This window comes from Gavialis gangeticus, unplaced genomic scaffold (genome assembly GCF_001723915.1).
Source record: "Gavialis gangeticus isolate Ggan-Ray unplaced genomic scaffold, GavGan_comp1, whole genome shotgun sequence".
Classification (NCBI taxonomy): domain Eukaryota; kingdom Metazoa; phylum Chordata; order Crocodylia; family Gavialidae; genus Gavialis; species Gavialis gangeticus.
This window is the reverse complement of record NW_017728994.1, coordinates 15607695-15634343: the sequence shown is the minus strand read 5'-3', so window position 1 is coordinate 15634343 and position 26649 is coordinate 15607695. Positions and strand designations below refer to the sequence as shown.

Genomic DNA, 26649 nt, shown 5'->3' with positions numbered 1-26649 from the left:
GATCTGATGGCCACCTATAAGTTTATCAGGGGTGGCCACCAGGATCTGGGGGAACGTTTGTTCATCAGAGCGCCCCAAGGGATGATGAGGTCGAACGGTCATAAACTACTACAAGACCATTTCAGGCTGGACATAAGGAAGAATTTCTTTACTGTCTGAGCCCCCAAGGTCTGGAATAGCCTGCCATCGGAGGTGGTTCAAGCACCTACTCTGAACACCTTCAAGAGCAAATTGGATGCTTATCTTGCTGGGATCCTATGACCCCAGCTGACTTCCTGCCCTTTGGGCAGGGGGCTGGACTCGATGATCTTCCGAGGTCCCTTCCAGCCCTAATGTCTATGAAATCTATAAAATCTAAGATACTGTACATTGCCAAGAACTTATGTATTTGATGGCAGTTCCAATACAGAATCAACTTGGCCATATTTATTAAAGTAACTTGATAAGTAGCCTGAAGACCTACTTGGGCAGCAGACAAAATGTATTCTTCTGGTAAAGCATTTGTCACTTTTGTCCTTAGTCTCCAGTATAGAAACCATTGTATCTGCTGCTTTCAGATTAATTGCGCGCTGTAAAGTGGTTTTGAAATTTTTGCTGAAGATCTGAGCCCATCTCTCCTCACAGGACTGTCTTGCAGTACCATCAGTTTGTTTTGCTTTTCCACTTAGCACTGCTATAGAAAGTGTCTGGATTGCTAAAGTTCATCATTGCAATATATTCTGATGCAAAATATACAATGATCTGACCAATAGTAGTAAATTACTGCATGCCTCCAGCCTAACTCTGCTTGTGGTTTGTTTCCATATATGGATTTTTCTGATAAATTGTATCTTGCAAGTAATGGATTTAACCATTGTTCTGGGAGTAATTCCCAACTCCACTATGACTTCATTTTCTGCTCTGCAGGGAGGATAGTGCTATTTACCTGGCAGGGCTGGGTACCCTGGGTCTGGAGATTTATGAGCAGGTGCCAAAGTTGGATGCAGTGATTTTCCCTGCTGGAGGACATTGTGGTTTGCTGGCAGGATCAGCTGCTGCACTCAAACATCTGAACCCACACATTTCTGTGATTGTAAGTATCACCTTCTAGATGTTGGTCCTTGATGACACTATCTTCCTGTTTCTGAGACTTCACCATGGCACTGTGCTCTGCTATGATACTGGCAATGAATATGTATATGCTGTACGTAGGTTATTTGTCCCCATGTTAATCACACAGGAGAATTCTGTTTCAGAGTTTGGACAGCCTACTTTGCTGCCTGTTGTTTTTTTAGTAACATATTTGCATCTAAGGCAAATAAAACCAAACTCTCAAATAAAACCAAAAACCATACATGGGTGCAGCAAGGATTTTGTTAAGGAAGGTGTGGGAGCAGCCTATACAATGCAGGGGTGGCTGCACCCCAGCTCCCAGCCTCTCCTCACTGGAGGCAGGCAGACCATGCTGGTGACTATCCAGCACCTAGGGAAATTTTTTTAAGTCCCCAAATCATGCAAGAATCTTCCCCTACCCCCATTCTTGGCACCCCCTCCCTACCCCTCTGTGCTTAGCAGCATGTTCCCTCTCCTCCCCACCTATTTCCCATGCTCCCATCTTGCTGCTACTGCTGCTGTCCTCTGCTGACCTGCAGGTGAGGGAAGCTCCAGAGCAACTCTTGCTCCACTCCAGCTAGGTTGTAAATGGAGCCAGCCTTGACTGGAGACAGTGGCAGTGGTGATGAGTTCCCCATCCCTGTGCCTGATCCTAGGCTTATAGGAAACCAGGAAAAGGAACCTGTCTGAACCCTGCTGTCTGCACAACCCAACTGGAGCGGGGCAGGAGGGGCTCTGGAGCCCCTCCTGCCCCCAGGTCAGTCAAGGACAATGAGAACAGGTATAGTGGTGGGTGGAGAAGGGGAGGAATCAAGGGGAGGGTATGTGCCTTGTGGAAGGAAGGGAGAGAGTTCTTACCTGCTTTGGGGACTGAAAAAATGGCCCCAGCTGCTGCTCATATGGCATGATTGGAAAGGGGGATGTATCTACCCATTGCACCCCTTCTGGATCTGCCCCTATCTCTCCAATTTTGTGTCTTTTTTAACTAGACTCTCAACATTGAGCACTGTTTGTTAGCTTTTTTGAAGTCAACTAAAGTAATTAAAATCAGAATTGTGCAAGTCTCAGTGGTTTCAGGATGTTGTGGAATTCTGCTTATTGGAACTTTTTGGACTTAATCCTTATTTATGGAAGAAGCTACCTGCTCAGATCAACATTGAAGACTGTATTTTTTTAATTAAACAACAGTCAACCAAAACTGTAGACAAAATAAAGCTTTCTATTCCACAATAAGGAAACCTGTTCTGAAACTGTGAACACATATAGCAGGCAGCATGTCTGGATGGCTAAGGATTACTTACAGGCAAGACAGAGAGAGAGAGAAAGTCAAGTGATTTTAGTCAGCTCCAAAGTGCTTATGATGCATGCTATCATAAACACAATTACTGGGCTCTAACCAAAACCCTAGAAATAAGAACTCAGAACCTGGCCCAAGGAAAATACAGATGTGTACTGAGTATAATAGAAACCATAATAAATAAAGGAATGAAGAAACAGAAAGTTCAGGTCTATACCACCTCAGAATGGCACCACGGAGCACTGTAGCAAGGCATGGTACATCTGCTTTATCTTCCAAATCAACAGCTGAGCAACTGCTTTAATGCAGCATTGGCTGTGCTCTGAGGGTAAGAACAGATATTGAACTTGCCCAGGGACAAGTTGTGCCTGTGTTTGTTCCAGAACAGAAATGCCTGGGGATTGGTGTGACTGCTCATTGCCTTCCAATCAGGGTTTGGCAAGCAGTGAAATGCATTGCTGCTTTTCTGACATTGATTCAGTAATACAATCCCAGGACAACCATTCAGATGTACTTGCAGTGCCCCAGGACAAACTCTTAACACTTTTTTATTCCATAAAACTTTTCCAGGTTTGTTCTGGAACAACAGACGTGGACGTCTGAATGATCACACTTTGCCCAAGAATAAAATGGTTTTATTCTGGGACAAATGCAACATCTGTCTGTAGCCAAAATAAGCTCTGTCCCTTGCGAGGGCTTATTGGCACATATCCAACACCATGCACAAGGAATGGTGTCTTCCATTTTGGGAGATAGTGTGGATGGCATTGAGGCATGGCAGCTCAGTACAGTGTGCCTTGGGGCTGTGTTAAGTCAGCATAGCTATACCCAACATCTCGAGAGTGCTAGTGCTTTGAAATTATGTGGTATTTACAAAGTTTTGTTATTAACCTTCCCTGTGCAGAGGATAAGTACAAGACCTATGGATCACTTAGGTTGGGTACAAACATTTGGGGAGGTTAGACTGAGTAAAAAATGGCTACCTGATCTAAGGTAAGTCAGGATGGGGGGGCTCGCAGGAAGTGGATCGTGGGGTCCATTGGGAGATGAGGGGCAAGCAGGATCTGCAGGAGGGATCAAGGGAATGGGCAGCATATGTGGGAGGGATTGGAGGGGCTAGTGGGGCCTGTGCGGTGGCCCGGGGGGCAGGTGGTATTCATGGAGGGATTGGAGGGGGCAGACAGCATCCATGGGGGGATTGAGGAGCCAAGTGGAGTCCATTGGGGGATCAAGAGGGCAGGTGGCATCCACATGAGGGTGCATGGGGGGTGGAGAGTTGGGGTGATGGGGGTCTCTTTCCCCCATCCCTTGGGGCCAGAGGCTATTTTTAGCTCCCTGACCCACTCCCCAGCATACCTACCCTGTCATCCTTCCACCCCTCTCTTCATTGGGACCTACTTACTTGGCTCCCAGCATTGGTCAACACTGATAAAACTGGCACCAGGAGCAGCCTGCAGGATGGAGGGGTTTGGTAGGCTCAGGACCTGGCTGGTTCATGGGGGCAGGGCTGGGAAGCTAATCTAACCTTCCTGGAACTTCAGTATAGTTTGCACTTAAATGGACCTAACTAGGGATCTAAGCGTATGGTCCACACCTGGACAAACTAAGTTAGATTGGGTGGCCATTTTAATGTGATCCAACCTCCCCAAATATGTATATGTGCCCTTAAGGTATATTTTGAGAATGTACATGGTATATAAACCTTTTGGGGTGCCTATACATGACAGCCAAGGCTGCTTCAATGTGCTGGAATTCCAGCATGTTGGAGCCAACTTAATTAATCGAGTCTGCTGGAGTGTGGCAATTGCCTCACTCCTGCAGCCTCCTGTGTCTTGTGTATCAGCGTTCCTGCACTTAAAAATGGTGGCAGGGGTGCTTGAACTAAAGCTTGTTGAATGAGCTTAAGTTCAAGTGCCCCCACCACGCTTTTCAAGTGTGGGGATGTTGATACAGGAGACACACCGGCACTTTAATTATAGCAGCTCTGAGAGCCGCTCAAATTAAAGAGCCTCCCCCCCCCATACAGCATGTGTGAAGGTGCCCTTGCTGTCTCTGCATACCAGCAGGAACTACAGTCTGCTGATGGTCACAGTATATTTTCTTCATTTTGATGTAAATCCTGCAGAAAATGAGGTTATACCTGTTGGTTAAAATAATCTCTAATACCTTAGATTAAAACTGAATGAATTTTTAAAATATAATTTTGCTTTTTGTTACTTTTTACAGTCTTACTACTTAGCTTGAAGCACTAAAATTAACTGTTTTTCCTTCTCTTGTATAGTTATAGTGCTTCTTCATTTAAATCCTGATATTGTGCAATGGTTTGGGCTTTTTTTTCATTTGGTGAAAATATTTCTGTTCACTTTTTATATATACATAGCCCTTCCCCTCCTTTTTTCAGAAGTAAACTAAGTGGGAGCCTAGTCCCAGGACCTGAGAGCATGTGTTTAGAATAAAAGCATATTAAAATTAAATTAGCAGTGTGTTTCAGAATTATATCAAACTCTCCTGATACATTTTGCCTAGGCCTTTCTTGAATTTCCATTTTGTTTCCTTGGTGTTGGTGGCTCCTGTACTAATGTGAGCAGTATAGTTATGATCATTTCTTTTCCTTTTCCAAGGGTGTTGAATCTGAGAGTTTCCCTATACTACAACAGTCATTAAAGACAGGCCAACCTGTCAAAGACCAGGCCTGCAGCAATCATCAGTTTTATGGAGGTAAGAGAGAGAATTTCTAAAAAATCAAATTGTTATGGATTTCTGCCACCTTGGTGTTCCTTTTTCAGTTAATTTAAGTCAGGTCTAATTGAATGCAGTAATAAACATGGGTTGAGGGAGGGTACTTTGTGGCCAAAGCATCTCAAATTTCTCTCCCAGCCATATAGTTGAACAAATAAAAAATATGACAAATTATCCCTTCATACATTTTGTGGATCATCATACCTATGACTATACTCCAACACTGCTTTAATAATTATTTCTAGTTCTTTTCATGCTCAGATGATGACTTAGGAATATAAATATTCTTCTTTGGAACCAAATTTTGTCACTTGTACTGGCAACTAGTATTACCTTATCCTACTAAAGTCAGCGGGACAGTATACCAGGTCAAACACTGGGATGTGTAAGGGTAGAAAAACCTGGTGCTTAAGTATTTAGTTTTATAAAACAATGATCAGAGATGCCTTCTATAGCAGTACTTGAAAATTAGATACCATTTTTTTCATGTGCAGAGAAATCTGGAAAACAAACAAAATAGCTGAATACCTCATTTTCAGAGAACCTGCTACTTTGACTTTGTTTACTGTTACAGATGACAAACACCTTTGAAAATACGGCTGTGTAAGCCTGCACAAGTCTTCCCTTCCTTCTTACTCACCTCAGTTCTTCTGTGTACCCTGTACCCTCTCTTAGGTATCTATCTTGAGAGCCTCACCATTTTCTCAAACTAGAAGTGTCAAAAACCAAACTTTTTACCTTTCTTAGTAAAGCTTCCCCTTCTTATGTGTTGCTACCATGTAATCCGCGGTGTAACAAAACATGTTATTTTTAACTTCTCTTTATGCCTCTTTACACATTGAGAACCAGATGGATGTCACATCACTGAAGCTGATGAAGCTGTATGACTGTAGGGGGGCAGGTGCCTGGGTCTAAATGCATAAATAGAGTTTTACATTATAAACTCTCTGAGGGCAGATATTTGCTCTTTTGTGTTAACAGGTTAACAAGTGTGGAAAGCATTTATTTTTAAGACAGCATAATGGCAAGCTACTGTTTTTATTCTATTTCAATTGATAGCCAACATAAAACAAAATGACACTGGGCCTCTAGACAACTTTGGACATACCTAAAGCAGCCAGCTTCATTTTTTCACATGTCACTTAAATCTGCAGATGTGAGTGGGCCTTGCTTTGGCACCAACTCTTTCCAGTTGACAGGAAAACTTGTAGACAAAGTTGTTACTGTGAGGTAAGTAGAGAAAGAAAATATACCCAGCAATGTTACTTTGAATGGGCACATTTTAAATGTAATGTTGTGTGTTTCAGATGGGCTACAGAGGTGTCTTCCTGATAGCCTGATAAGTCCCTAGTTCCATTAACTTTTAAGAATTTTGCCTATGTGGCACTGAAAACTCAGACTAGAACCTGAACAGATACTCTAACAGCAAAAGCAGTTTCTGCTGATTTCAGTAAATGTCAGATGAGGCCCTTGGGAAGATAACAGTAACTACGGCAATATCTGTGTGTTACTTTAAGTAGCATTTATCTTCCCATCTCCTTTGGTGTTCATTAAGCTAGGTTTATTATAATGTCTATTTATAATAAATGTATCCTGTAACTGTTCTTTCAGTGGCCTAAACAGTATCTGCATGCATAATAGGAAAAGCAAAGGGGCATTAAGAGACATATAAACAAAGGAGAAAAGGTGAGAGCTGAAATGATAGGAATGGTGTGGGGAATACAGGGCTGCTGTTACGAAGAGTAGGCTGCCAGGAATTTATAACTGAAGTTTGTCACATCTGCTGTGTAATAATTGTTGTTTTCATTTCTGATCAAACCAAGGATGAATTGTGGGACAGATCCTGAGATGGGGTAAATTATACCATGTTATGCCAGTTAAGGGTTAATTTCTACTTCTCTTAAAGCCGCTGTGAGAGGTTCAATGACCTTCCTCCTGTAAAACAACCCTTTGACAGCATACAGTAATATGATATAGCAATTCTGAACACTCAGTGGAACACCTCTAATCTGATGTCCCATCGAAATAATGGGGTCAATGCTGGTTGACAGAAAGTACTTATCCAGTTGAATTATCCAGCCAGAATACTGACGTGAACATTTCTTGCAAACAGTTCCATGACATCTTTGTCAGCATGTGTTCAAGACCTGGGTTCATGCTCATCAACCTAGTTTCCTATAATGCTATGCTGAGGTTGATGAATAAACCAACCACAGGACAAACAGGATCCCTTAATATTATAAATATCTTGTACCTTATTCCTAACCCTCTTTGGGGGATTTATTGTGTATTCACTCCTCAGTTTGCTAGTTCTAACACCGTTCTTTTTGCCTTAGGGAGGAGGACATTCTCATTGCCATATTGAGGCTGCTAGAATATGAGCGAGCCACAATTGATGCAGAAGGAGCTATTGGACTTGCGGCTTTAGTTGCGGGGAAGCTGCCAGAATTAAAGAGTAAAAGGTACAGTGCCTACAAAGCAGCAATTACAAACATAGACCTTATCAGGGAAGTCACCCAAGAGGGAGAGAGAGAGAGAAAGAGAGCTCTGTACTTCTCAGACAGAGAAGGGTTTGTTGTTTTCCCTCATCCTGATCCCTGAGATTGCCCACACTGGTAAGGAGAAGTGCTTCTAGACGAAGGGGGCAGCTGGCTGAAAGAGAGATGAGGCCAGCCTCCACTGAAGACCTTCCATTATGCTTAATAGATCTAGCAGTTTACACCAAGTATTCAATACCAAGCCCTCTGGCCCATAGTCAGCAAAATTACTTATGGGCTTGAAGTTAAGCATGTGCATAAATTGCAAAAATGCCTTTTTGATCAAGGTCCCTGTAATCACTACTTCATAGGACTGAGCCCAAACCCAAGACGTAGCCCAGAATACAAGATTGGGAAGGAGGGAGGAGGAGGAGGGAGTGTTGTAGGATCCTGGCTGCACAAAATTTGTGAGTGATTTTTATAGGCTGAGCAGGAAAATATATGTTGCCAAGCATACCTTGGGTATTTAGGGTGAAAAGTAGCTTGTAGAAAAGGCAAGTCAGATGCAGTGGTGTGCTATGAATAAGAGAAAACAGGGTTTGGGATTCTAGAGGTCTGCATTGTGTTTCTCCAGCTAAGCCATTGACTTGGTACAAGACTTGACACAAGTCACATGTCCTGTCTGCAAAGTGAAACTTCATTAGTGTTTATGCTCCGCTTCAAACACATAATGCACTACTTACAATTACATCATGTTTATTACTGTTACTTAGTTCCCCGAGTACCTGTCTCAGTACCTTTGGCTTGTTAAATTTTTAAATTTCTACTTTTTGGCAAATTCCAACATTTTGAGCAAGGTATGGAATGAATACTGATATTGTCAAGGTTTTCTATAGGAGAAAGAGTCAGGAAGATTTATATTTCAGAAAATTCAAAACACTTAGTTCAGTCTCTCAGAAACACAAGGGAACAATTTGATCCTGATTTCTAAGACCTTCCCACAGCTGCTCTCACGGCATGGTGGGAGCTTGCCTTGTCTCAAGCTATGACTCTCCTGAGATTTAGATGTTCTGTTCTGGAGCAGGGACACTATCAGCATTTTCAGATCTCCTAGATATGTGACAGGGAGCTTGAAAGTCCCAAAAGAACCTCTACTAGATATGTAATATATTCTGCAGTTACTGATGCAACTGCAATATTCTGCTTTTACTTTATACAGACAAGCAGGAAAGACCCTGTTTGCTCTTCCCTTTCAGAGTGGCGATTGCTGTATGCAGTGGCAACCTGGAGTTGTCTTTGATGCGACAGTGCATAGATCGTGCCCTGACCCTTGACAACAGAATGTGCAAATTTTCCCTCCTGCTCTCTGACTGCCCAGGGGATATTACAAAGTTACTGGAGATATTGGCTCGGGAAGACGTGAGGTAATTCAGAATCATGTGGATGCTGCTGGCTGGCCACTGCTCAGAAGATAACATAATGGTTTCTTGAATGCAACCAATGACTAGTGCACTTTAAGTATTAGCTGAAAGTAAATGGATTTATTTAGTAACTAACATAACTCAAATAATCTATCTTCTGCTATTGTAGTCAGTCTCAGAAAATGTTTCCCGATTACAAAGTGAGTGGTGGTATGTAGCCTGTAAAATAGGTGCTACAAGTATCCTACTCTGGATGGCTCATCTGATATAGTGAACTGCAGAATTTCATTGCTTCTAAAAATGGCAAAGCCTCTGTGTGTGTTGGAGAAAGCACGAATTATTTTCTGAGACAAGCTGAAGGCTTGTAATAGTTTCTACAGCTGACTAAAGCCCAGCAATTCCATTTCATGGAACTTCCAAAGTTTCAACATTTGTTTTCATTGCACATCAGAATGAACCCTAAACCTCTTACAGGAGTTTGTGAAAAGCTGAATCTTTTTGAAAGGTCTGTTTTTCCAACTGAAAAAAGCCCGGGTTTCTTACTTGAATCTCTCCAGCTGAACAGTTCCCCCTGGACTTCTGAAAACTTTCTGTCAAAAATGTTCAAACTGATAGATGTCTATAAAACATTCTGGTTTGACTAGCTAGGAAACTCTGAGGAGAAAAATGTTATTTGAAATGCTGCAGATGCCCTGTTTGCCTTTCCTCTAGTTACTTGAGTTTCTATTAAAGTGTATTAGAAGTACGGAAAGGTACAGAGTTCAGTACCAACTTCTCTCCTTACAGGCGATGGCTGGCCTGTGTACACGTTTAACAATTAAATGTAGGCTTTTCCTCTACAAAGGAACTCAGAGCTATGGATAGGTGCTAAGAAAACACACAGCCAGATGACTTTATGGGAAAATATTTAGGAGAGGAAGGGAGAGAGGCAGTGGAGGATACACCTGGAACAATTTCTAAAGGATTAAATTTCCACAGGATATTTAATGCTTCTAATTTTAGTTTTTTATCCTGTCTTTGGTTGCTCCCATCCAGAAACAGTGTAATACACTAGCAGGCAGCTGGCAATGGAAAATCTTCAGCTTGTTGAATGAGTTATAGTTGTTGCATTTTGGCACAACTTAATTCTCCCTAAGATTGATACAATAAAAATACAACTTATGTACTGATTTCAGTGAAATTATAATGGAATGATTGTGGTCCAGTAGGTGTCAGGAAGACAAACTGGAAAGGAGCTCAAAATATTTAGAGATGTGAACAACCTGTGCTTTGAATTCACATTTATTTCAACCTAGCTGCATATTAGAGGGACATGTATGGATGTGTTTATCATCCAAATGCTCAAAGAAAATAATTTGACAATGACAAGGGCTTGCAGTGATCTCTAATTTGTTTGTTCTAGAGTGTTGGATATTAAGCAAGAACATATGTTTGTGACATCTGATCTCTTCACTAATGAGGTAAGGGGAGAAACACAAACATTATTTAATGCGTTAATACATGCATTGCTCTCCTGTCATTGAAAAGCCAGCAGTAAAATATCCCAGTTCTTAGTATCATAGAGTTATGATGTGTGGATGGATGGATCCTAGAGTTATTTATTCTGGAAGTCATGAACAAACAATGGTATCCAATTGAAAATTCCCTTTGTATCTTTGTAGATTAATTGTAATTATCTGAACTGGTGAGCAACAGTTCATACTTAGGCAAAGTTCTTCTGAACATATAAGAACATCAACCTTATCCCTTTGGAGAGTAGTTAGTTCAATGTGACTGTGACAGGAGTATCACTATCGGAGCCTTTCTAGGGTGGCTCTGCCCTCCTGTAATGGGCCAACCCCCTGCTTACTCATCTGCCACGCCTTGATCTTACTTGATTAGAGGATGGTTGTAATCAGTGGGAGGCTGCCCATTTTTCCACACCCTAGTGACAGGGGGTGCTACCTGTGGCTCCTTTTCCTCCCCTGCACCGCAGCCCAAGCCTCACAGATGGAGTTGACATGGTTTGACCTGGGCCCTGTTATGTTCTGGCCCTCCTCTTTACTCCCGGGGCTCCTCACTGTCCCCTCTCTCGCTCTGGGGCTCCTCGCTGCCCCCCTCTCACTCTGGGGCTCCTCACTGCCCCCTCTCCTGGGGCTCCTCGCTGCTCCCTCTCACTCTGGGGCTCCTTGTTGCCCCCCTCTCGCTCTGGGGCTCCTCATTGCCCACCCCTCGCTCTGGGGCTAGGGCCACTGCACCCCGCAAATGCTGCGCCCTCTCAGGCTCCAGGAACCCCCACGCTACTTGGGAGTCCCTATGAGGCCTCCTCCAACCCCTAACAGCCTCACCCGGTCCTCTGGTCAAAACTGTAAACATAAAACATAAAGCCCCTGGACTACAACATAAAAATTAGACCGTCCGGTCAAACAAAATCTACTCCCTACTAGAGAGTGAGGGAGCGGGGGGAGGGGGAAGGAGGGCTTCCCAACCCCAGCAGCAACTGGGGGATGCTCTCACTGCCAGAGTCCTTCCCTCTGTCTGTCCAAGCTGAGTCCCTACTCCCACAGCTGCTGGAAAGGGACTGCTCTCCTGGCCTCCTACCTGGGCTTAAGAAGGGATAAGCCCTGCTCCTTCCTGTCAGCTGGTTTTACCAGTTGCCCCGGCAACCAGCACCTGTGCAGCCCTGGTGACTGGCAGCTGAGCCTCCCCCTTTCTGCCACTAGGGGTCTCCCCAGAGCAGTCTCCGCTCTCAGGCACAGGGCACCTGAGTGCACTGCGACAGTGACTCAAAGGGAGGAATGTCACCAACCAACACATTCATCTAAAATTCCCCACATCTGGGTCTCCTCTGTGACACCAGTTTTACACTGATTCAGTTCCACTGACTTTACTCGTAATCCCCAATCCAGTTACTGCCCAAGTTTAGTCCTTAGCTTGTGAGCCTGCAGGTCCAAGTGGTATGAAGAGGTCCTATTTAGGCTCTTTAGCAGGCCAGCCAATGGGAAGGATTCTTAGATTACTATTTCTTAGATCACTAAATCTGTTCTGGATAACTGTGTTGAACCCAATTTGTTTTGAAACACTCAGCTGATAAGTATTTCTTTTTGCCATTACCATTTTGGATCGGGGCTTTAAATTTGCAAAGGACGCAGGCCAAACACATGGATCTACCAACAAAGGTGAAAATGGATGTCACTTAAAAGATGTCCAAGTAACTTAAATTCCTAATCTCAAAATAGAGAACTTAGTCTCCTAAATTACTTAGGCGCTTTTGAAAATGTTACTGTGACAGGGTGATGCAAAGGGACCCCCAAAAAATTCTTCTACTCTGTCTAGGCCAGTCCGTCCCACACTAGCCCGCCATGCCTCATTGTTAACTGATATCTGTATGCTGTGGAAGGCTACCCTGATCTTACTAAGATGAGCTTCAACTTGTGGCCCCAGCTTCCAAAGCCAATCACACAGCTCTGTGCCTCCCTGACACCATGTCCAATGCCTTGCAGATGGTATCCTACTCATCATGTCTGGTTCATGATCTGAACTGGGCCACACTCTGACTCATGCCCCTAACTGGGCCATATTCTTGTCTCATCCGGTTTGTGCCTGCAACTGGGCCACCTTATGACTCATGCCCCTAACTGGGCCATACTCCTTAGCTCAGGCCTCTCAGCTCCACTTAGACCTGGCTCAGTTCTGCTCCAGCCTTCCCAACTCTGCTCAGACCTGGCTCAGTTTTGTTCTGGCTTTCCCAGCTCTACCCCATCCAGTGGATCCCCGTGATCCACATGATCTTCTTTGCCCCATGCTTTTCTATCAGGGTGTGTTCCCTTAGCCTTCCTCCTCCACAGGATAACCCAAAAGGCAGTGGGGGCTGAGGCTTTCCCCTGAAGTGGCCCATGTGTGCCATTTCCTGGAGGCTGCCCCACCACAGGCAGCCACACTACACTAACCAACTCCTGCAGGGTGCAGTTTTCAGACTTACCCAGAACCAATCAGACCTACTTGGTCTTCCTGCCTTCCCCCATGGGCCTCCCTACAAGGTTTTGCCTCCCTCCAGGGCTGGTGGCTATTGGGCCCTTTGACCCTGACTCCATCTCATGGCTCTCTCTACTCTTGGCCCTACTGTGTGCTTGGACCCCTTATTCTCAAGCCCTCTTCTCAGATGACTCCATTTGCTGTCCTAATTCAAACTGACCCAGCCCAGCTCTCCTCCGCTCCTGGCATGTGGCTCTCCTAACCAGCCTCAGGTGTCAGCCCCCAAGTCTGCTGACTCACTGATTAGGCCTGGCCGCACCTGCCAAAGGTTCCATAGGCCTGTCTGATTCCTTGAAGTGGCGGGTATCCCAAGTGCCCTGTTACAGTTACCCTACATCTGGATAACATAGGGGCAAAGGCAGATTCACAGAGGGATCCAGCCAGTCCATCCTGAGAACTGGCAGCTGAGGCCATTGAGAGCTCTGGTCTCAGCTGCCAGATGCATGCATGGGGCACATGCCCTTTTGCACCATCCTGAAATCACCGTTGAATAAGGGCATAGTTAAAGTCCCTCCTCATTTTACCTTGTTCAGAAGAGAACTATTTTTTAACTGAAAGCTGTGGCCCTTAGATCTCTTCTAGAAGTTTCTTTATTAGATTTTTATAAAATTCTTAACGTTTGTATTTATGCTGCCAAGTAAATTGAACTAATTAACTTTCCTAGTCTCTTGGCAGAGAGCATTACAAGAATTTTCCATTTCTATTGCAATCTTTGTCATGAGTCTCATTTATCTGAATCTTAAAATCATATCTCATAAAAAAATGTATGCCATGTGCTAATGTCTGCCTCCATGATCTACTTTCATTGGCTGTCTGTTCTGGTAGTCTCAGAGTAACTTGTACTGCAAGAGAATTTTGATAGCTATCCAATGGAAATAAAGAACATTCAAGGGGTCAGAATGTTTCACTAAATGAATTACCTTGCTATTGAATTTGCATAATTATTTTTAACAGGAATGGAAAAGACTACTTTTCCTGTGAGATTATTAGAGATAAGCCTGAGCCGCAAAGTTGAAATCCAGATAAATATCTGTCAAAGATTTGAAGGTGCCTGGATCTTGACATTAGGATTTATCCTCAGGCTTGGTATTTCTCAATATTCTGCTTTGCTAGAGAGAAGCATAGGCAGGAAAGCTACACAATGCTAAATGCCAAAACCTTAATGGTTTGAACATAAATGACCAGACATCAGGGGCTTACACTTTCACAGTGCTGTATGTGTGTAATATATCACAACTAGTAGGATATTAACCATGAGATAAAGTAATAACCCTGTTCACATTACTTAACACTATTGTAAATATAGATGAAGTCTCTGACTAAACTACAGTAATAGAGTAGCTAATTCAGAAAGTTAAACAAATTGAGTCAAGAATTTCACCTCAATGTTTGATCTTTCCTATGACTTACTCTTTCATTTCCAAGTGAGGGAAACTTGGCATCTACTCACTATTCATCACGAAGATAAAGTGATTTCTTTACAGTGGTTGCGTGCTTTGATGTGTTTATTCATCTGATGCATACTGAGATATCTCTGTGGGAAGTTATTTGCTGTTAGTCTGATCCTGGGGTGGTAAGGATTCTAAAAGAAGACGTTACATCCAGTTGCATCCCCCACAAAATCATTGGCGGAACATTTTCTTGGAGAAAATAAACAGAATCTAAGAATGGGGAAAAAAATCGAATTGTTTTTTGCTGGCTGATGTGTTGGCTACAATTAGTTCTTAGCAGTTGCTTACTGAAGTGATTTGTGAGACAGGATTGTCAGTGTTAGTGCATCTTCTTTGGGAAACTGAAAACATCTTTTGGATACTTCTTGCTTCAAGCTTCTAATCTGGATTCTTTTATTTGGGGCAAGTGCAGATTTATATCATGGGGGAGACTGCAGTTCATTTTAGTCTGGCAGCAATGGAAACTTCGTCAAGAGCACATGACCTGTTTTATTCTGATGCAGTTAGAAATTAGGGCTGCGCGAAATTTCGGCAGCCGTTTTGTTTCGGAGGTGTTTCAGGCTGTTTTGGCGTTCAAAGTGCTGAATATGAATTGAAACAGAAGGCTCTGAAGCATTTCAGAAATGTTTCAGAGAATTTCAGAGTTTCGGAGCTGGGCTTGCAGGGAAACAAAAACTAAGAAGAGGGAGGGGAGGACTGCTCTGTTATTGACATCTAGCTCCTGGTTCGATTCCCCAGCTCTCTGATTGTTTCCCCCAGTTCTTCCCAGGGAGCACGGGCCCCTGATCTGTGAGCAGGGTTTCAGCAGGCTGCCACTGCAGGCTGGGGTCAGTGGCAGCCACTTGGCACCGCCTGCGCTGAGTTCCAGGAAGACTGTGGTGCTGCTGCTGGCTTCAGCCTACAGCGGCAGCCTGCTAAAACCAGACACACAGATCCGGGGGCCTGCGCCCCCCAGGAAGAGCTGAGGGAATGATCACAGAGTGGGGGAATCAAACTGGGGGCTGGTGAATCGAAGCGGGGGCTGGGTAATCAAACTGGGAGCTAGGGAATGGAACTGGGAGCTGGGAAATCAAGATGCCTGAACATTCCCCCAGTTCCCGGTTTCATTCCCCAGCTCCCCAATCTTTCCCCCAGCTCTCTGATTGCTTCCCCCAGCTCTTCCTGTGGGGTGTGGGCCCCCAGATGATGCAGGATGACAGCAGGCTACCACTGCCAGGTGGTGATGGCAGCAGCTCTGGGCTGTTTCCCCAGCCAGCAGCAGCAGCCTGCTGAAACCCCACATGCAGATCCAGGGGCTGTGGCCCCTGGGAAGAGCTGGAGGAATGATCAGAGAGCTGGGGAATTGAACCTGGAGCTCCGGCTGACAGGTGGATCTGTCCCAGCTCCGGGACAGTGCGCGGTGCCCTGCCAAGCCATGCTGCACCTACATCATGGGGCAGCTGCCGTGCAGATGCCAAGGGGAGAGGGGAGAATCCCTGCTGCCCTGCGCTGCATGGAGGGGCTCTGCCATGAGCCCTCAGAGGCCCCAGTTGCCGCTGCCACAGCCAGTGAATACATGTCTTTTGTTTTTAAAGTTCCACACTCACTGGTTGCAGAGTATGTGGATAACAGCATGCTGTGGCTGCTGGCTGGGGCCAGCACCAGCACCTGAGTCTGCCTGGCACAGCTTGTGCTGAGCACTGGAAAGAACCCAGTGCTGGCCCCAGCTGGCAGTGGCAGCCTGCTGTCATCTTACACACCGATCCAGGGGCCTGTGCCCCCAAGAGGGATGTAGGGCTGTGCCAGACTCTTCCTGGGGGGAGCATGCCCCCAGATCTGCACACAGGATTACAACATGCTGCCACTGCTGGCAGGTGATACTAGTTTTTCTTTGAAAACTTTGAGGTACATTTTCACAGAAATCCCAGCTCCTGTCTCCTTGAAACTTGCCAGACTTCCTGCCCTCAGAAGGGGCTACCATCCCTGCAATTTTCATCTGAATCAGGCAAGAAATGACAAAGTTATAGGCATTTTAGTGATTCCCCATTATAGCCTATGGCCGAAACAGTGTTGAAACTCTGAAACAGATTCGGCCCAATCGAAACAGGACAGTGATCTGAAATACCGAAATGAATCACTTTCCCTCTGAAACACCGAATCCAAAACCAAAATGAAACATAACCATTTGGCACAGCCCTATTGGAAATGTCTTAACGGATTCCAGATATTTTGATATTCTATAACAATAATGACAAAAATCTGACAGGCCCTTCCTGTTTACTTGGACATTGAGATAAGATGATAAACAACAGCAAAATAAAGTCAGGGTCAGATCCAGGGAAAAGTTCATTCCATGAGCCTTGGATCACAGGGCACATGGAACCTCCATGATTATCCTATGCTTTGGAAGATCTCCCCCATTTAGATGAAGAAGCTCCACTTCCTTAACAGTCAACCATAGTATTCTACGGCTGTTCTCTTCCTAAATCAGTCTTGTTCACTGATGACCAGATTGTGGTCTCCTCACTTGCGCTGAATTCACCTCCACCAGAAGCTCACCTTGAATGTCAATGGGAATACATGTTGCATAAGATATTCAGTCTGGATAAAGTGATTACAATCCAGGCCTGAGTTTTTTCCGCTTCCTCAAATATGCTCCCTGATATCCAGCATGCGGCTAGTTTTTTGCTTTAGTAGCTTTCTTCCCTTCCTCCCCACAAGGCCCCTAGCAAATGAGAAGCAGATTCTTCCCTGGCATGACTGAAAGCAGTAGGCTACAACCCACATTTTTGGGTACCTCAGAAATAATACTTTCTCTTGGTTTTAAAGTATTTGTGGTGTTCAGATGGAGTCATTTGTTATAATGGGGATTAACAGCTAGCAGGCAGGTCTGGGGCATATGAAAAAGGATGCAGATAATGCCCCTGTGGGTAAGTCTTTGAGAAAAAGTATATATTTACATCATATATTCCTTATCTTCATGGTATTCAATAGCTAGGACTGAGCACATCTAAAATAACCCAGCTAAGGCTCTGAGATGAAGACCATGATCAATAGTCCCACTCCTATAGCATAATGGAATTGTCTTTTAGATTCAGCCATATAGGAGATAGAACTTGTCTGGAGGATTGTCCAAGACTGTGGAAAACATATCCATATCAACTAAAGGACATCTCTAACAGATGTTAAGCAGTGGGAATGTATGAAATAAAATCCTTCCAAATGAAAACCCTGCACTGTGCTCACACATTTTCCTCTGGAGGAGAGGATCAAGTAAAGAACAAACCACATATAGCAGATGTCAGTTACAACATTTAATTCATTACTGTAGGGCACTTAGATACTCTGGTATGAGAACAGCACAAGGACCTCATTATAACAGAACAGACTGTATAATATCTTTCATATTTGTGCCATTTCTTGACCACTTGAGTGTTGTTTTTGCTGTTAGATAGGGATAAGAGCAAACCTAACCAGAGGCACAGAATCATAGATTTAAAGGGTTGGAAGGGACAACGTCATGGATCACCTAGTCCAACCCTTTGCACAAATGCAAGATTCACTCTTTGTAAACCCTCCCAGATAAATACTTCTCCAGCCTCTTCTTGAGAACCTCCAAATAAGGAGATTCCATAACTTCCATGGGTAGCTTGTTCCATTGTCATATTGGTCTTAGAGTTGAGAAGATTATCTTGAGATTTGATCTAAGTCTGCTTTGCTGCAGTTTGAGTCAATTGCTTTGTGTCCTGCCCTCTATAGGGAGAGAAAAATTCTCCATCTTATTTACAGGAGCTTATCAAATACATGAAAACTGCTACCCTTAATCTCCTTTTCTCCAAACTAAATGTATCTATTTCTGTCAACCCTTTCTCAGACGGATTGCATTCCAACCCCTTTGTTATAGTTGTTGTTTGCCTCTGGGTTCTGTATTGTTTCTCTACATCTTTAAAATGTGAAAGGGAAAGGACACAGAATTCCAGCATAGGTCTGTACTACCATCTCTTGTATTCAGTGCTTCTATTAATGCATCTAATATGTGATTTTTTTGGTAACATCATCACATTGCTGACTTCTGTTGGGTTTGTGGCCTACTGTAACTGTTCTCACCTGAACTACTGCCAAGTCAGTCATTCTGTACATGCCCATTTGATTTTTCTTCTGTATGTTGAATTTCATGTTATCTATAGCACAAGTTATCAAGATTCCTTTGAATTGTAATCCTATCCTTCCAAGTGTTTGTCACCTGAAGATTTGGCCGGTATGCCCTGTATCTCTATTTCAGTCATTAAAAAAAAGTTCGAGAACTGGACCCAAAACAAAATTGTGACTGAACATTTCAGACAGACCTGCTCTTCTGATGTTGATCTACAAATAGATTTTTTATTCTTTGCTTCAAGTTATTCAACCAGTTGTACATCCATCTAATAGTATTTCTATCTAGTCCATTTTTCTCCAGTTTTACTTACTAGAATTGAATACGGCATATGTCAAAACACTTAACTAAAGTCCAACTATATTATATTGACCACATTTCTCTTACCTACCAACCCAGTTACCCTGTCCAAAAAAGGAAATGAACTTGGCTTGTTATGATTTTTCTAATAATCAATGTTGGTTGCTAGTGATAGTGACTTTCTATCCTTGGAGTTTCTTAAGACCCAGCTACCAAAGCCTTGGCTGGGACGGTTCTTTGAGCAAGGGGTTAAACTAGATGACCTCCTGAGGTCCCTTACAACCCTAATTTTCTATGATTTTATGGTAGCCCTGTCATCTTTTAGAAATGTTCCCATTGTGCCCTCTTCTTGCTCCAAAACAAAGAATATATTTATGCACTTATAAAAATGCAGCTGTCATTGACAGGCTGTCCCTAATCATGCTTGCTGAGGAATAATATTATAATTAGACATCTGTGATACAGTAGAGATGTAGTTAAGAATACATTGTGTAATTTAATTGAGTGGGAAACCTCAATTAATATTATGGGAATTACCCATAATATTCCTTTTAGTCTAGGTTGCATGTTTTATATTGCATATTTCATTCATATAAACCTCATATGTCTCATACAGCATTGACTAGAGTGAGGTCAGAGTATAAATAAAATCAGATGACCTAACACAGAAGGAAAAAGGCTCTCCAAGGCTTTGTTACCCATCAACAGCTTGTCAGTATGTCAGTGTTCAAAAATCCCAATTGGCACAGTGAAGAGAAAATACATTTAGTCCAATATGTTTGCTAGTGAATTCTTTTCTACACCACAAAAACCACAGTATAAACTGATATGACTGGCAACATCAGAAGAGAACCATGACTAGGAAGGCAAGGAGCTTTGAGGTCTACATTGAGGTGTGCTGACGGTTTGGCAAAGAAGCCATTTCTGTGGCACTCATCCTAAATTCTGTTTAAAGTTATACATGATATGTGCTCACCTTGGCTAGGAACAGGCATTCAAATCTTTGCAGGTTAGCTTAACCTGTCTAGGCTGAACCAGTTTGCAACTGTAAAGACATTCCCTCTGGACTGAAGAAATGCAGGCACATGCCTGCAGTGGCTCAGGCTAGAAGCTGAGGGGCACAGACGTTGCCAGACATCAGACTCCAACTAGGACTCTGAGCCAAAGAGGGGGTGTGCAGTGCATGCATCTGTTGATGATACTGAGCTTTTCAATCTTTCTCTCCCTGCTTCTACATACTGTCTGCAAACCTGACAGGTGCTAGAGCCAGCAGGGGGCTGATAACATAATGTTTTTCAGCCCATCAACAAAACAAAAACCTCCCTCATTAGCTGAAGCTCTTCTTAAACAGCTTTTTCCAAGGAAGAAACAGAGGGACATTACCAGCTGACCTGTTGGTTAGCTCCAAAAAGTCCTAAATGGACTCTGTTCTGTCTGCCTGTCCCAGTGAAATTGGAGACACACACAGACACCTCTCGGCATTAGCTAGCATACCATATGCCTACGGTTCATGGGGCTCAGGTCCGTGCTGTGGCAGAGGGGAGGGAGGGAGGGAGGGGAACCCTGCTTGAGTAGTTGTGGGGGAGAGGCAGGGGGAAGCAAGGCAGACCCTGCTGTGCCTGCAGTCTCTGCTGGAGCCCTGGCTAGGGAGCAGAGGGGTGGGGCCAGCCCTGTTCTCTGGAGCAGACAGCTCAGCCCAGGGCTGCAAAGCATCTGGTATGCTGGGAGATTCTTGTTTAACTTAAAACAGAAAGAGGTCTGGGACAGACATTGAGTAAATCAGTTTGACCCAAATCAGTTAAGTCTGATACTACATTCAACCAGGTTTATCTTAAACCAGTTTCAGCCATTTTGAAACTGGTTTATGTGCATTGAACTTATGTTCTGTTACAGATTTAAACTGGTTTCTGATCACTTGAACTGGCTTATGCATAATGTGTGTCCCTAGCCCTTAAATTCAATCAAACTTTTAATTCAAAAAGGTAGTGATGGGGAAAGGTTGATAAGCTATCATGTACCACCTCTCCCACTCTCCCATGTTCTGGCTGTTCAGCAAAATCTAAATTCATAAGTCAAACATTGCTTTTCCTTTACAATAACATTACATGTGCTTCTGTGAGGGGCTGTTTCCTGCCTCACATTGGTGGTGTAGAACTTGATTTTATTGCATAGAGTTTACTCAGTTCAAGCCAGGAATCATTTGGTCCTGTTCAGGGCAATTTTAATAAATCCCTCTGAGCCAGGTGTGTATTTTTGTTTTAAAAAACTACATGAGAACTTTTATAACGAGAATTCCCAATCTACTCCATATTTTTCTTTTCCATGTTCTGAGTTTATAAACACATGCTGCTTTCCAGGTAGGGGTAGAATGGTATTGTGACTTGATCATGTCTACATCAGTGCAAGACTGCACTTGGGAGTACCTCAGCAAAGCATGGCATGCCTGCTCAGCACAAAATACACCCTGTGCTGGACATATTACAGTAATCACTCCTAAGAGAGAGTATGGGATGTACACCACTAAGTGCACAAGCTCTACTACATCCATTTTGAAGTGTGGCAGGCATGGTATGCTCTGCTGTGGCATGCTCTAGGGCAGCATTTCTCAACCCATGGGTCATGACCCAAAAGTGGTCACAAGAATATATGAAAGGGTTGTAAACAAACTTTAAAAATGGATTCTCCTTTAAAGGAGAAAAACATTGGAACCTGGCTTTTCCACTGCAGGCTGGCAGAGTTCCAGCCTGCAAGGGGCTTCTTGGGGCCCATGCCCCATACACAACCCCCTGCCAACCTACCCCCTAGCTGCTCCACACTGTGGGGCTGGGACCTGGGCACAGGGGGCAGTAGGTCAGAAGTGAGGTGCACTGGGTTGGGATTGGCCACTGATGTTTACAAATGGGTCCCGGTACAATAAACCCCCTGACCTTTGCCACCAGAAGTCCCTCCCCTTGCCCCCAATAAGTACTCCTTTCAGCAAGGGTTTGCCAGCTTGGAACCAGAAAAATACCAAATGATATTCTAAAAATCAAACATCTACCACAATGTTCATTAATTTGATTTTAAAAAATATTTTTGTCCTTGTTTATATGTGTTTGTGTAATGTACATAGAGGTGATTGTATAATAGCTTAAAATGAAGTCTTACTTTTGTATACTATGGGAGGGTGTGGGGGTAGGTATAGGTTTGTGGTGTGTGGGTATGTGGTGTGTGGTGGAGGGTGTGGGTGTGTGTGTGGGGGATAGGTGTGGGGGGCATGTGGGGAGTATGTGGGTTAATGGGTATGAGGTTTGTGGGGGGCTGTGAGTATGTGGGGGGAGGGTGGCTGGGGAGGGTTGTGTCATGTGTGGAGGACGAGGATTTGCCTACAGCCCGCCCCCCTTCTTGTGGCAGGCAGAGACCCTACCAGTGTTCTTTTGGCTCAGGCTCCACACTCCTGCAAGTCCTGCCCCTGGGGCATCAGCGCAGCCCCATCCTGCTGCTCACCACCACTCTTCCCTCCCCAGTCTGCCACCACTGCCTTTCTGCCACTTCCCTGTCCCATCCCGTTCCCCTCCCCTGCCAGCTTGCTGCTCCAGCACCATGTCCCAGCTGCATGGCTGAGATTGCAGGACACAGCAGGAGCTGAGCCAGCCTGGCCAGCAATGCACAGAGCCAGCAGAGAATCACAGGGACCAGGCCAGGTCCTGCTGCATCCTGCGGTCCAGTGCTGCAGCCAGGATCCACGTGGTACCAGAGCGACTGGCGGGAGCGGGGGGCAGGTGGAGGGGAGCAGTGGCAGTGGTGGGTAAATGGCTGCAGCAGGTGGGGGGCAAGTGGGAGCCAGTGGATGCGTGGGAGTGCAGCAATAGCTGGGCAGAAGCAAGGGGCCCGCACTGGTGTCCCAGGGCCAGCACCGACAGGGACTAGAGTGGGGAGGCAAGAGTGCGGGTGCAGGGGCTGGCAAGGATCTATGGAGCCAGGACAGGCTGCACCAGCAGGGAGAGGGGGAATTGACTCAGCTCGAGCCCCTGCCAGCCTGGGCTCTATGCTACTCCCGCCCCACCCTGGGCCTCACTGGCTCTGGTCCTGGTGCACTGGCATGGGCCCCACGCTGCCACCCAACTGTTGCTGTGCTCCGCACAGCTGCTTGCTCCTGCTGCCCCCCACCTGCTGCTGCTTTCAGTGCTTCCCTGCCTGAGGCTGCCACCATCCTTCTACCCCAAGCTAGCTGCTCTGGCACCACGTGGCTCCCAGCTGCAGGCTGGGACCACAGCAGCCAGCTTGGCCGAATCCTGAGAACTGAGGTGATTTAGCTGATTTAGGTCAAACTGGTTTATGGAACTTCTGTCCCAGATCCCTTCCTGGTTCTATTTAACTCACAGATCCCCAGCATCCCAGGATGCTTTGCAGCCCTGTGCTTTGCTGTCTGCTGCAATAGAGCAGGGACTGCCCTGCTCCTCTGCTCCCTAACCTGTTTCCTGCCTGCATCTGTCAACCATGGGGATGGGGGGCAGAGGAACAGACTCCCAGATGCACCTAGCCCAGGCCTACACAGCGTGTGGGGAAGGGAAAGCCCCTGTGGTGAGGGCTTTTTACCTCTCCACAGCCCTCCCCCATTGGGGACAGCCTGGAAGCAGGGGAAATTCCTCATTCCCCCTCCCCTGCAGAGCTGCTTGCCTCAGGTGCTGCCACAGGAGGGAGGCGGAAGAAGTCCCTTGACCTAGGGACACCAGGGAACCTCTACCTTGGGTGGCTTCCTCCCACCCCAGGCCAGGGTCTCCCAGCTCGAGGAAGGCTCATGGAGCAGAGGGGAATTCTCCCACTCCCCCACAGCTGCTTGCCTCAGACTCACAGTGGCTGAGGCAAGCAGCTGTGGGGAAGTGGGAGGGGGAGAATTTCCCTTGGCTCCTCAGGGCTGCCTGGGCTGGGAAACCCAGGCTGGAGGAAAACCCCTAGAGAGGGAGGCTCCTCCAAGGTGAACCAGCACCTGGACAGGGGATTCCTCAACCTCCTGTTGGGGGACAGCAGGGGTTGGGGGCATATGCTGGGGAGTCAATCAGGGATGGCCTAACTTGGCCAGCAGGCTGGGAGACATACTGTAGCACCCGCCCCCCCACAACACACACACACACATACACACTTGCAAGAGCTAGCAAGCTGGGAGGTGTGCTCTAGCACACCCAGCCTATTGGCCTAGATCAGTGCAGGGCTCCCCCTTCCTTTCTGAATTAAAAACTAAATGTCAGTTTAGTTGGTTATCTGTGTAGTTTATGCAACTTGGAGGAAGCAGCCTAGATTGAATCAATTCTTCCTCTGGCTTTTTGACTGTCTGTACTTAGCTATAATGCCAGATCACATTTCTTCCACCTCCCTGGAGAACATCTGTCCAAACTTCCTTGGACACGTCCTTTAAGAAAGCAGACAAGACTCCAGAAAAACTTGCAGCCAAGACTCCTGAGAAGACTCCAGCCAAGAACTCTTCAAAAAATCCAACCAAGAGCCTTCAAAAAGTCCAGCAAAGTCACCTCAAAGAAGTCCTTCCAAATCAATATGGTTGCTATTTACAATATAAATGCATTAATGTAGCTATATTACTCATCTATAATTGACTGAGTACACAATTCTGGGTTATTTTTGGTCAAAACAGGGTATCAGGCCTTGGTTCAGGAACCAATCCCCCATTTATAACACTGTTTCCTATAGGAAAATTGGTTCCGAGTTACAACATTTCAACTTAAGACATGGTTTTCAGGAACCAATTGTTTCATAAGTTCGAGGACTGCCTGTAGTAAAAGAATATTTTGTTTAGCTGGTTGAACATTCATAAAAAGCAAGTTTAGAATCATAGAATTAATGAGTCGGAAGGGACCTAGACAGATCATCTAGTCCAACCCCCTGCCGTGGGCAGGAAGGAGCACTGGGGGTGGCAGGGGTCATAAGACCCCAGCCAGGTGCCTATCCAGTCTCCTCTTGAAGATCTCCAGGGAAGGTGAGAGCACCACCTCTCTGGGAAGCCTATTCCAGGCTCTGGCCACCCTTACAGTGAAGTAGTTCTTCCTAATATCTAACCTAAACCTATCCTCCCTCAGCTTGTGGCCATTGTTCCTGGTGACTCCAAGGGGGGTCCTGGTGAACAGACTTTCCCCGAGTCCCTGCTGCTGGCCCCTGATAAGGTTGTAGGCAGCCACAAGATCCCCCCTCAGTCTCCTCTTGTGGAGACTGAAGAGATTCAGGTCCCTCAGCCTCTCCTCACAGGGCTGGCCACAGAGGCCGTCAACCATACGAGTGGCCTCTCTGGACCCTCTCCAGGTTCTCCACATCCCTCTTGAAGTGCGATGCCCAGAACTGGACACACTACTCCAGCTGCAGCCTGACCAGCGCCGCATAGAGGGGGAGTGTTGCAGGGCACTTAAGCGCCCTGCGCCTAAAATGGAAGCAACCTGTGAGAGACCCCTGGTGGTGAGAAGGGGAAGGCTCAGCTGCCAGTCACCAGGGCAGCACAGGTGTGGGTTGCCGAGACAACCAGTTCGGTCAGCTGACTGGAAGGGGGCAGGGCCTGGCCTATATAAACAAGCCAGGCTGAGACAGGGTCAGTTACCCTCTGGCAGTTGAGGAAGGTGGAGCTCTGTTCGAGTAAGCAGAGCAGAGAAGCCTGATGGCCTGAGTAGTTTCTGCATGATGATACTGGGTGAAGGAAAACACTGGTAGAGATAAGAATGATGGATAGCCAGTTGGCTTGGAATTTATGTTGTAGCCCAGGAGTGGGAGTTTTCTGTTTTGTTGTTGTATAAAACTGGAGGACGGGGTGAGGCTGTAGGGGTTGGAGGAAGCCTCATAGGGGCTCCATGGTAGCGTGGAGACCCAGCGCCGGAGAGGGTGCCACGTTTTGGGGTGTATTGACCCTGGCCCCAGTGTGGGCAGTATCGTGAGGAGAAGCTGCAGTGCAGGCGCAGGCGAGAAGCCCCAGTGGGGCACAAGACCCGAGAAGGTGGGTCTGGGGGCCAGGCACAGCTACGGCCACCTGAGCCTCGGTGAGGAGCCCCAGTGGGGCGTAAGACCTGAGAAGAGGGTCTGGGGGCCAGGCATGGCTACGGCCACCCGAGCCTCGGGGAGAAGCCCCAGTGGGGCGCAAGACCTGAGAAGAGGGTCTGGGGGCCAGGCACAGCTACGGCCACCTGAGCCTCGATCGGGAGCCGCGAGGCGAGGCGAGGCCCCAGTGCGGGCGGGAGCCGCGAGGCGAGGCGAGGCCCCAGTGCGGGCGGGAGCCGCGAGGCGAGGCGAGGCCCCAGTGCGGGCGGGAGCACGGAGACAGGATCCAGTGCGGGCTGTGAGAGCTCAGACAGGGAAGAGGCCCCAGTGCAAGCTGCAAGAGCTCAGACAAGGAAGAGGCCCCTGTGTGGGCTACGAGAGCACAGGGAAGAGGCGCCAGTGCAGGCATGGGCAACGGGGAGAGACGAGCCAAAGGCCCCGTGAGGACATGGGTGATTGTAGGGCCCACACGTAGCCCAGAGGTCAGAGTGCACCGTGTCACCGAAGGCAGGGCACAGACTGGGACATCGCAGGGCACCGTGCCAAAGTAGGGGAAAAAGGCAGCCTCCCTTTTAATAATATTATCATCAAAGACATGGTGGGCAAGATACAGAGTGTGCATTGAAACCGATTTGGCATAGTAGCCAGGGGGCACTAGGGGAGTTCACAGCACCCCTAGGTCCAGTCCTGCCACAGGGAGCAAGACCTCTCTTGA

At 46.0% G+C, this 26649-nt stretch overlaps 1 protein-coding gene across 2 annotated transcripts in view; it reads left to right on the top strand.

Moving 5' to 3' along the window:
* LOC109287348 (L-threonine ammonia-lyase-like) overlaps positions 1-26649 on the top strand; it is a 74065-nt gene that overhangs the window by 37076 nt on the left and 10340 nt on the right. For both annotated transcript variants that reach the window (XM_019502333.1, XM_019502334.1), the window contains 6 exons: positions 907-1072; positions 5011-5107; positions 6283-6358; positions 7465-7590; positions 8862-9029; positions 10429-10486. In XM_019502333.1, coding sequence (XP_019357878.1) covers positions 907-1072; positions 5011-5107; positions 6283-6358; positions 7465-7590; positions 8862-9029; positions 10429-10486 — 691 coding nt within the window. The remainder of the gene's footprint in view (positions 1-906; positions 1073-5010; positions 5108-6282; positions 6359-7464; positions 7591-8861; positions 9030-10428; positions 10487-26649) is intronic.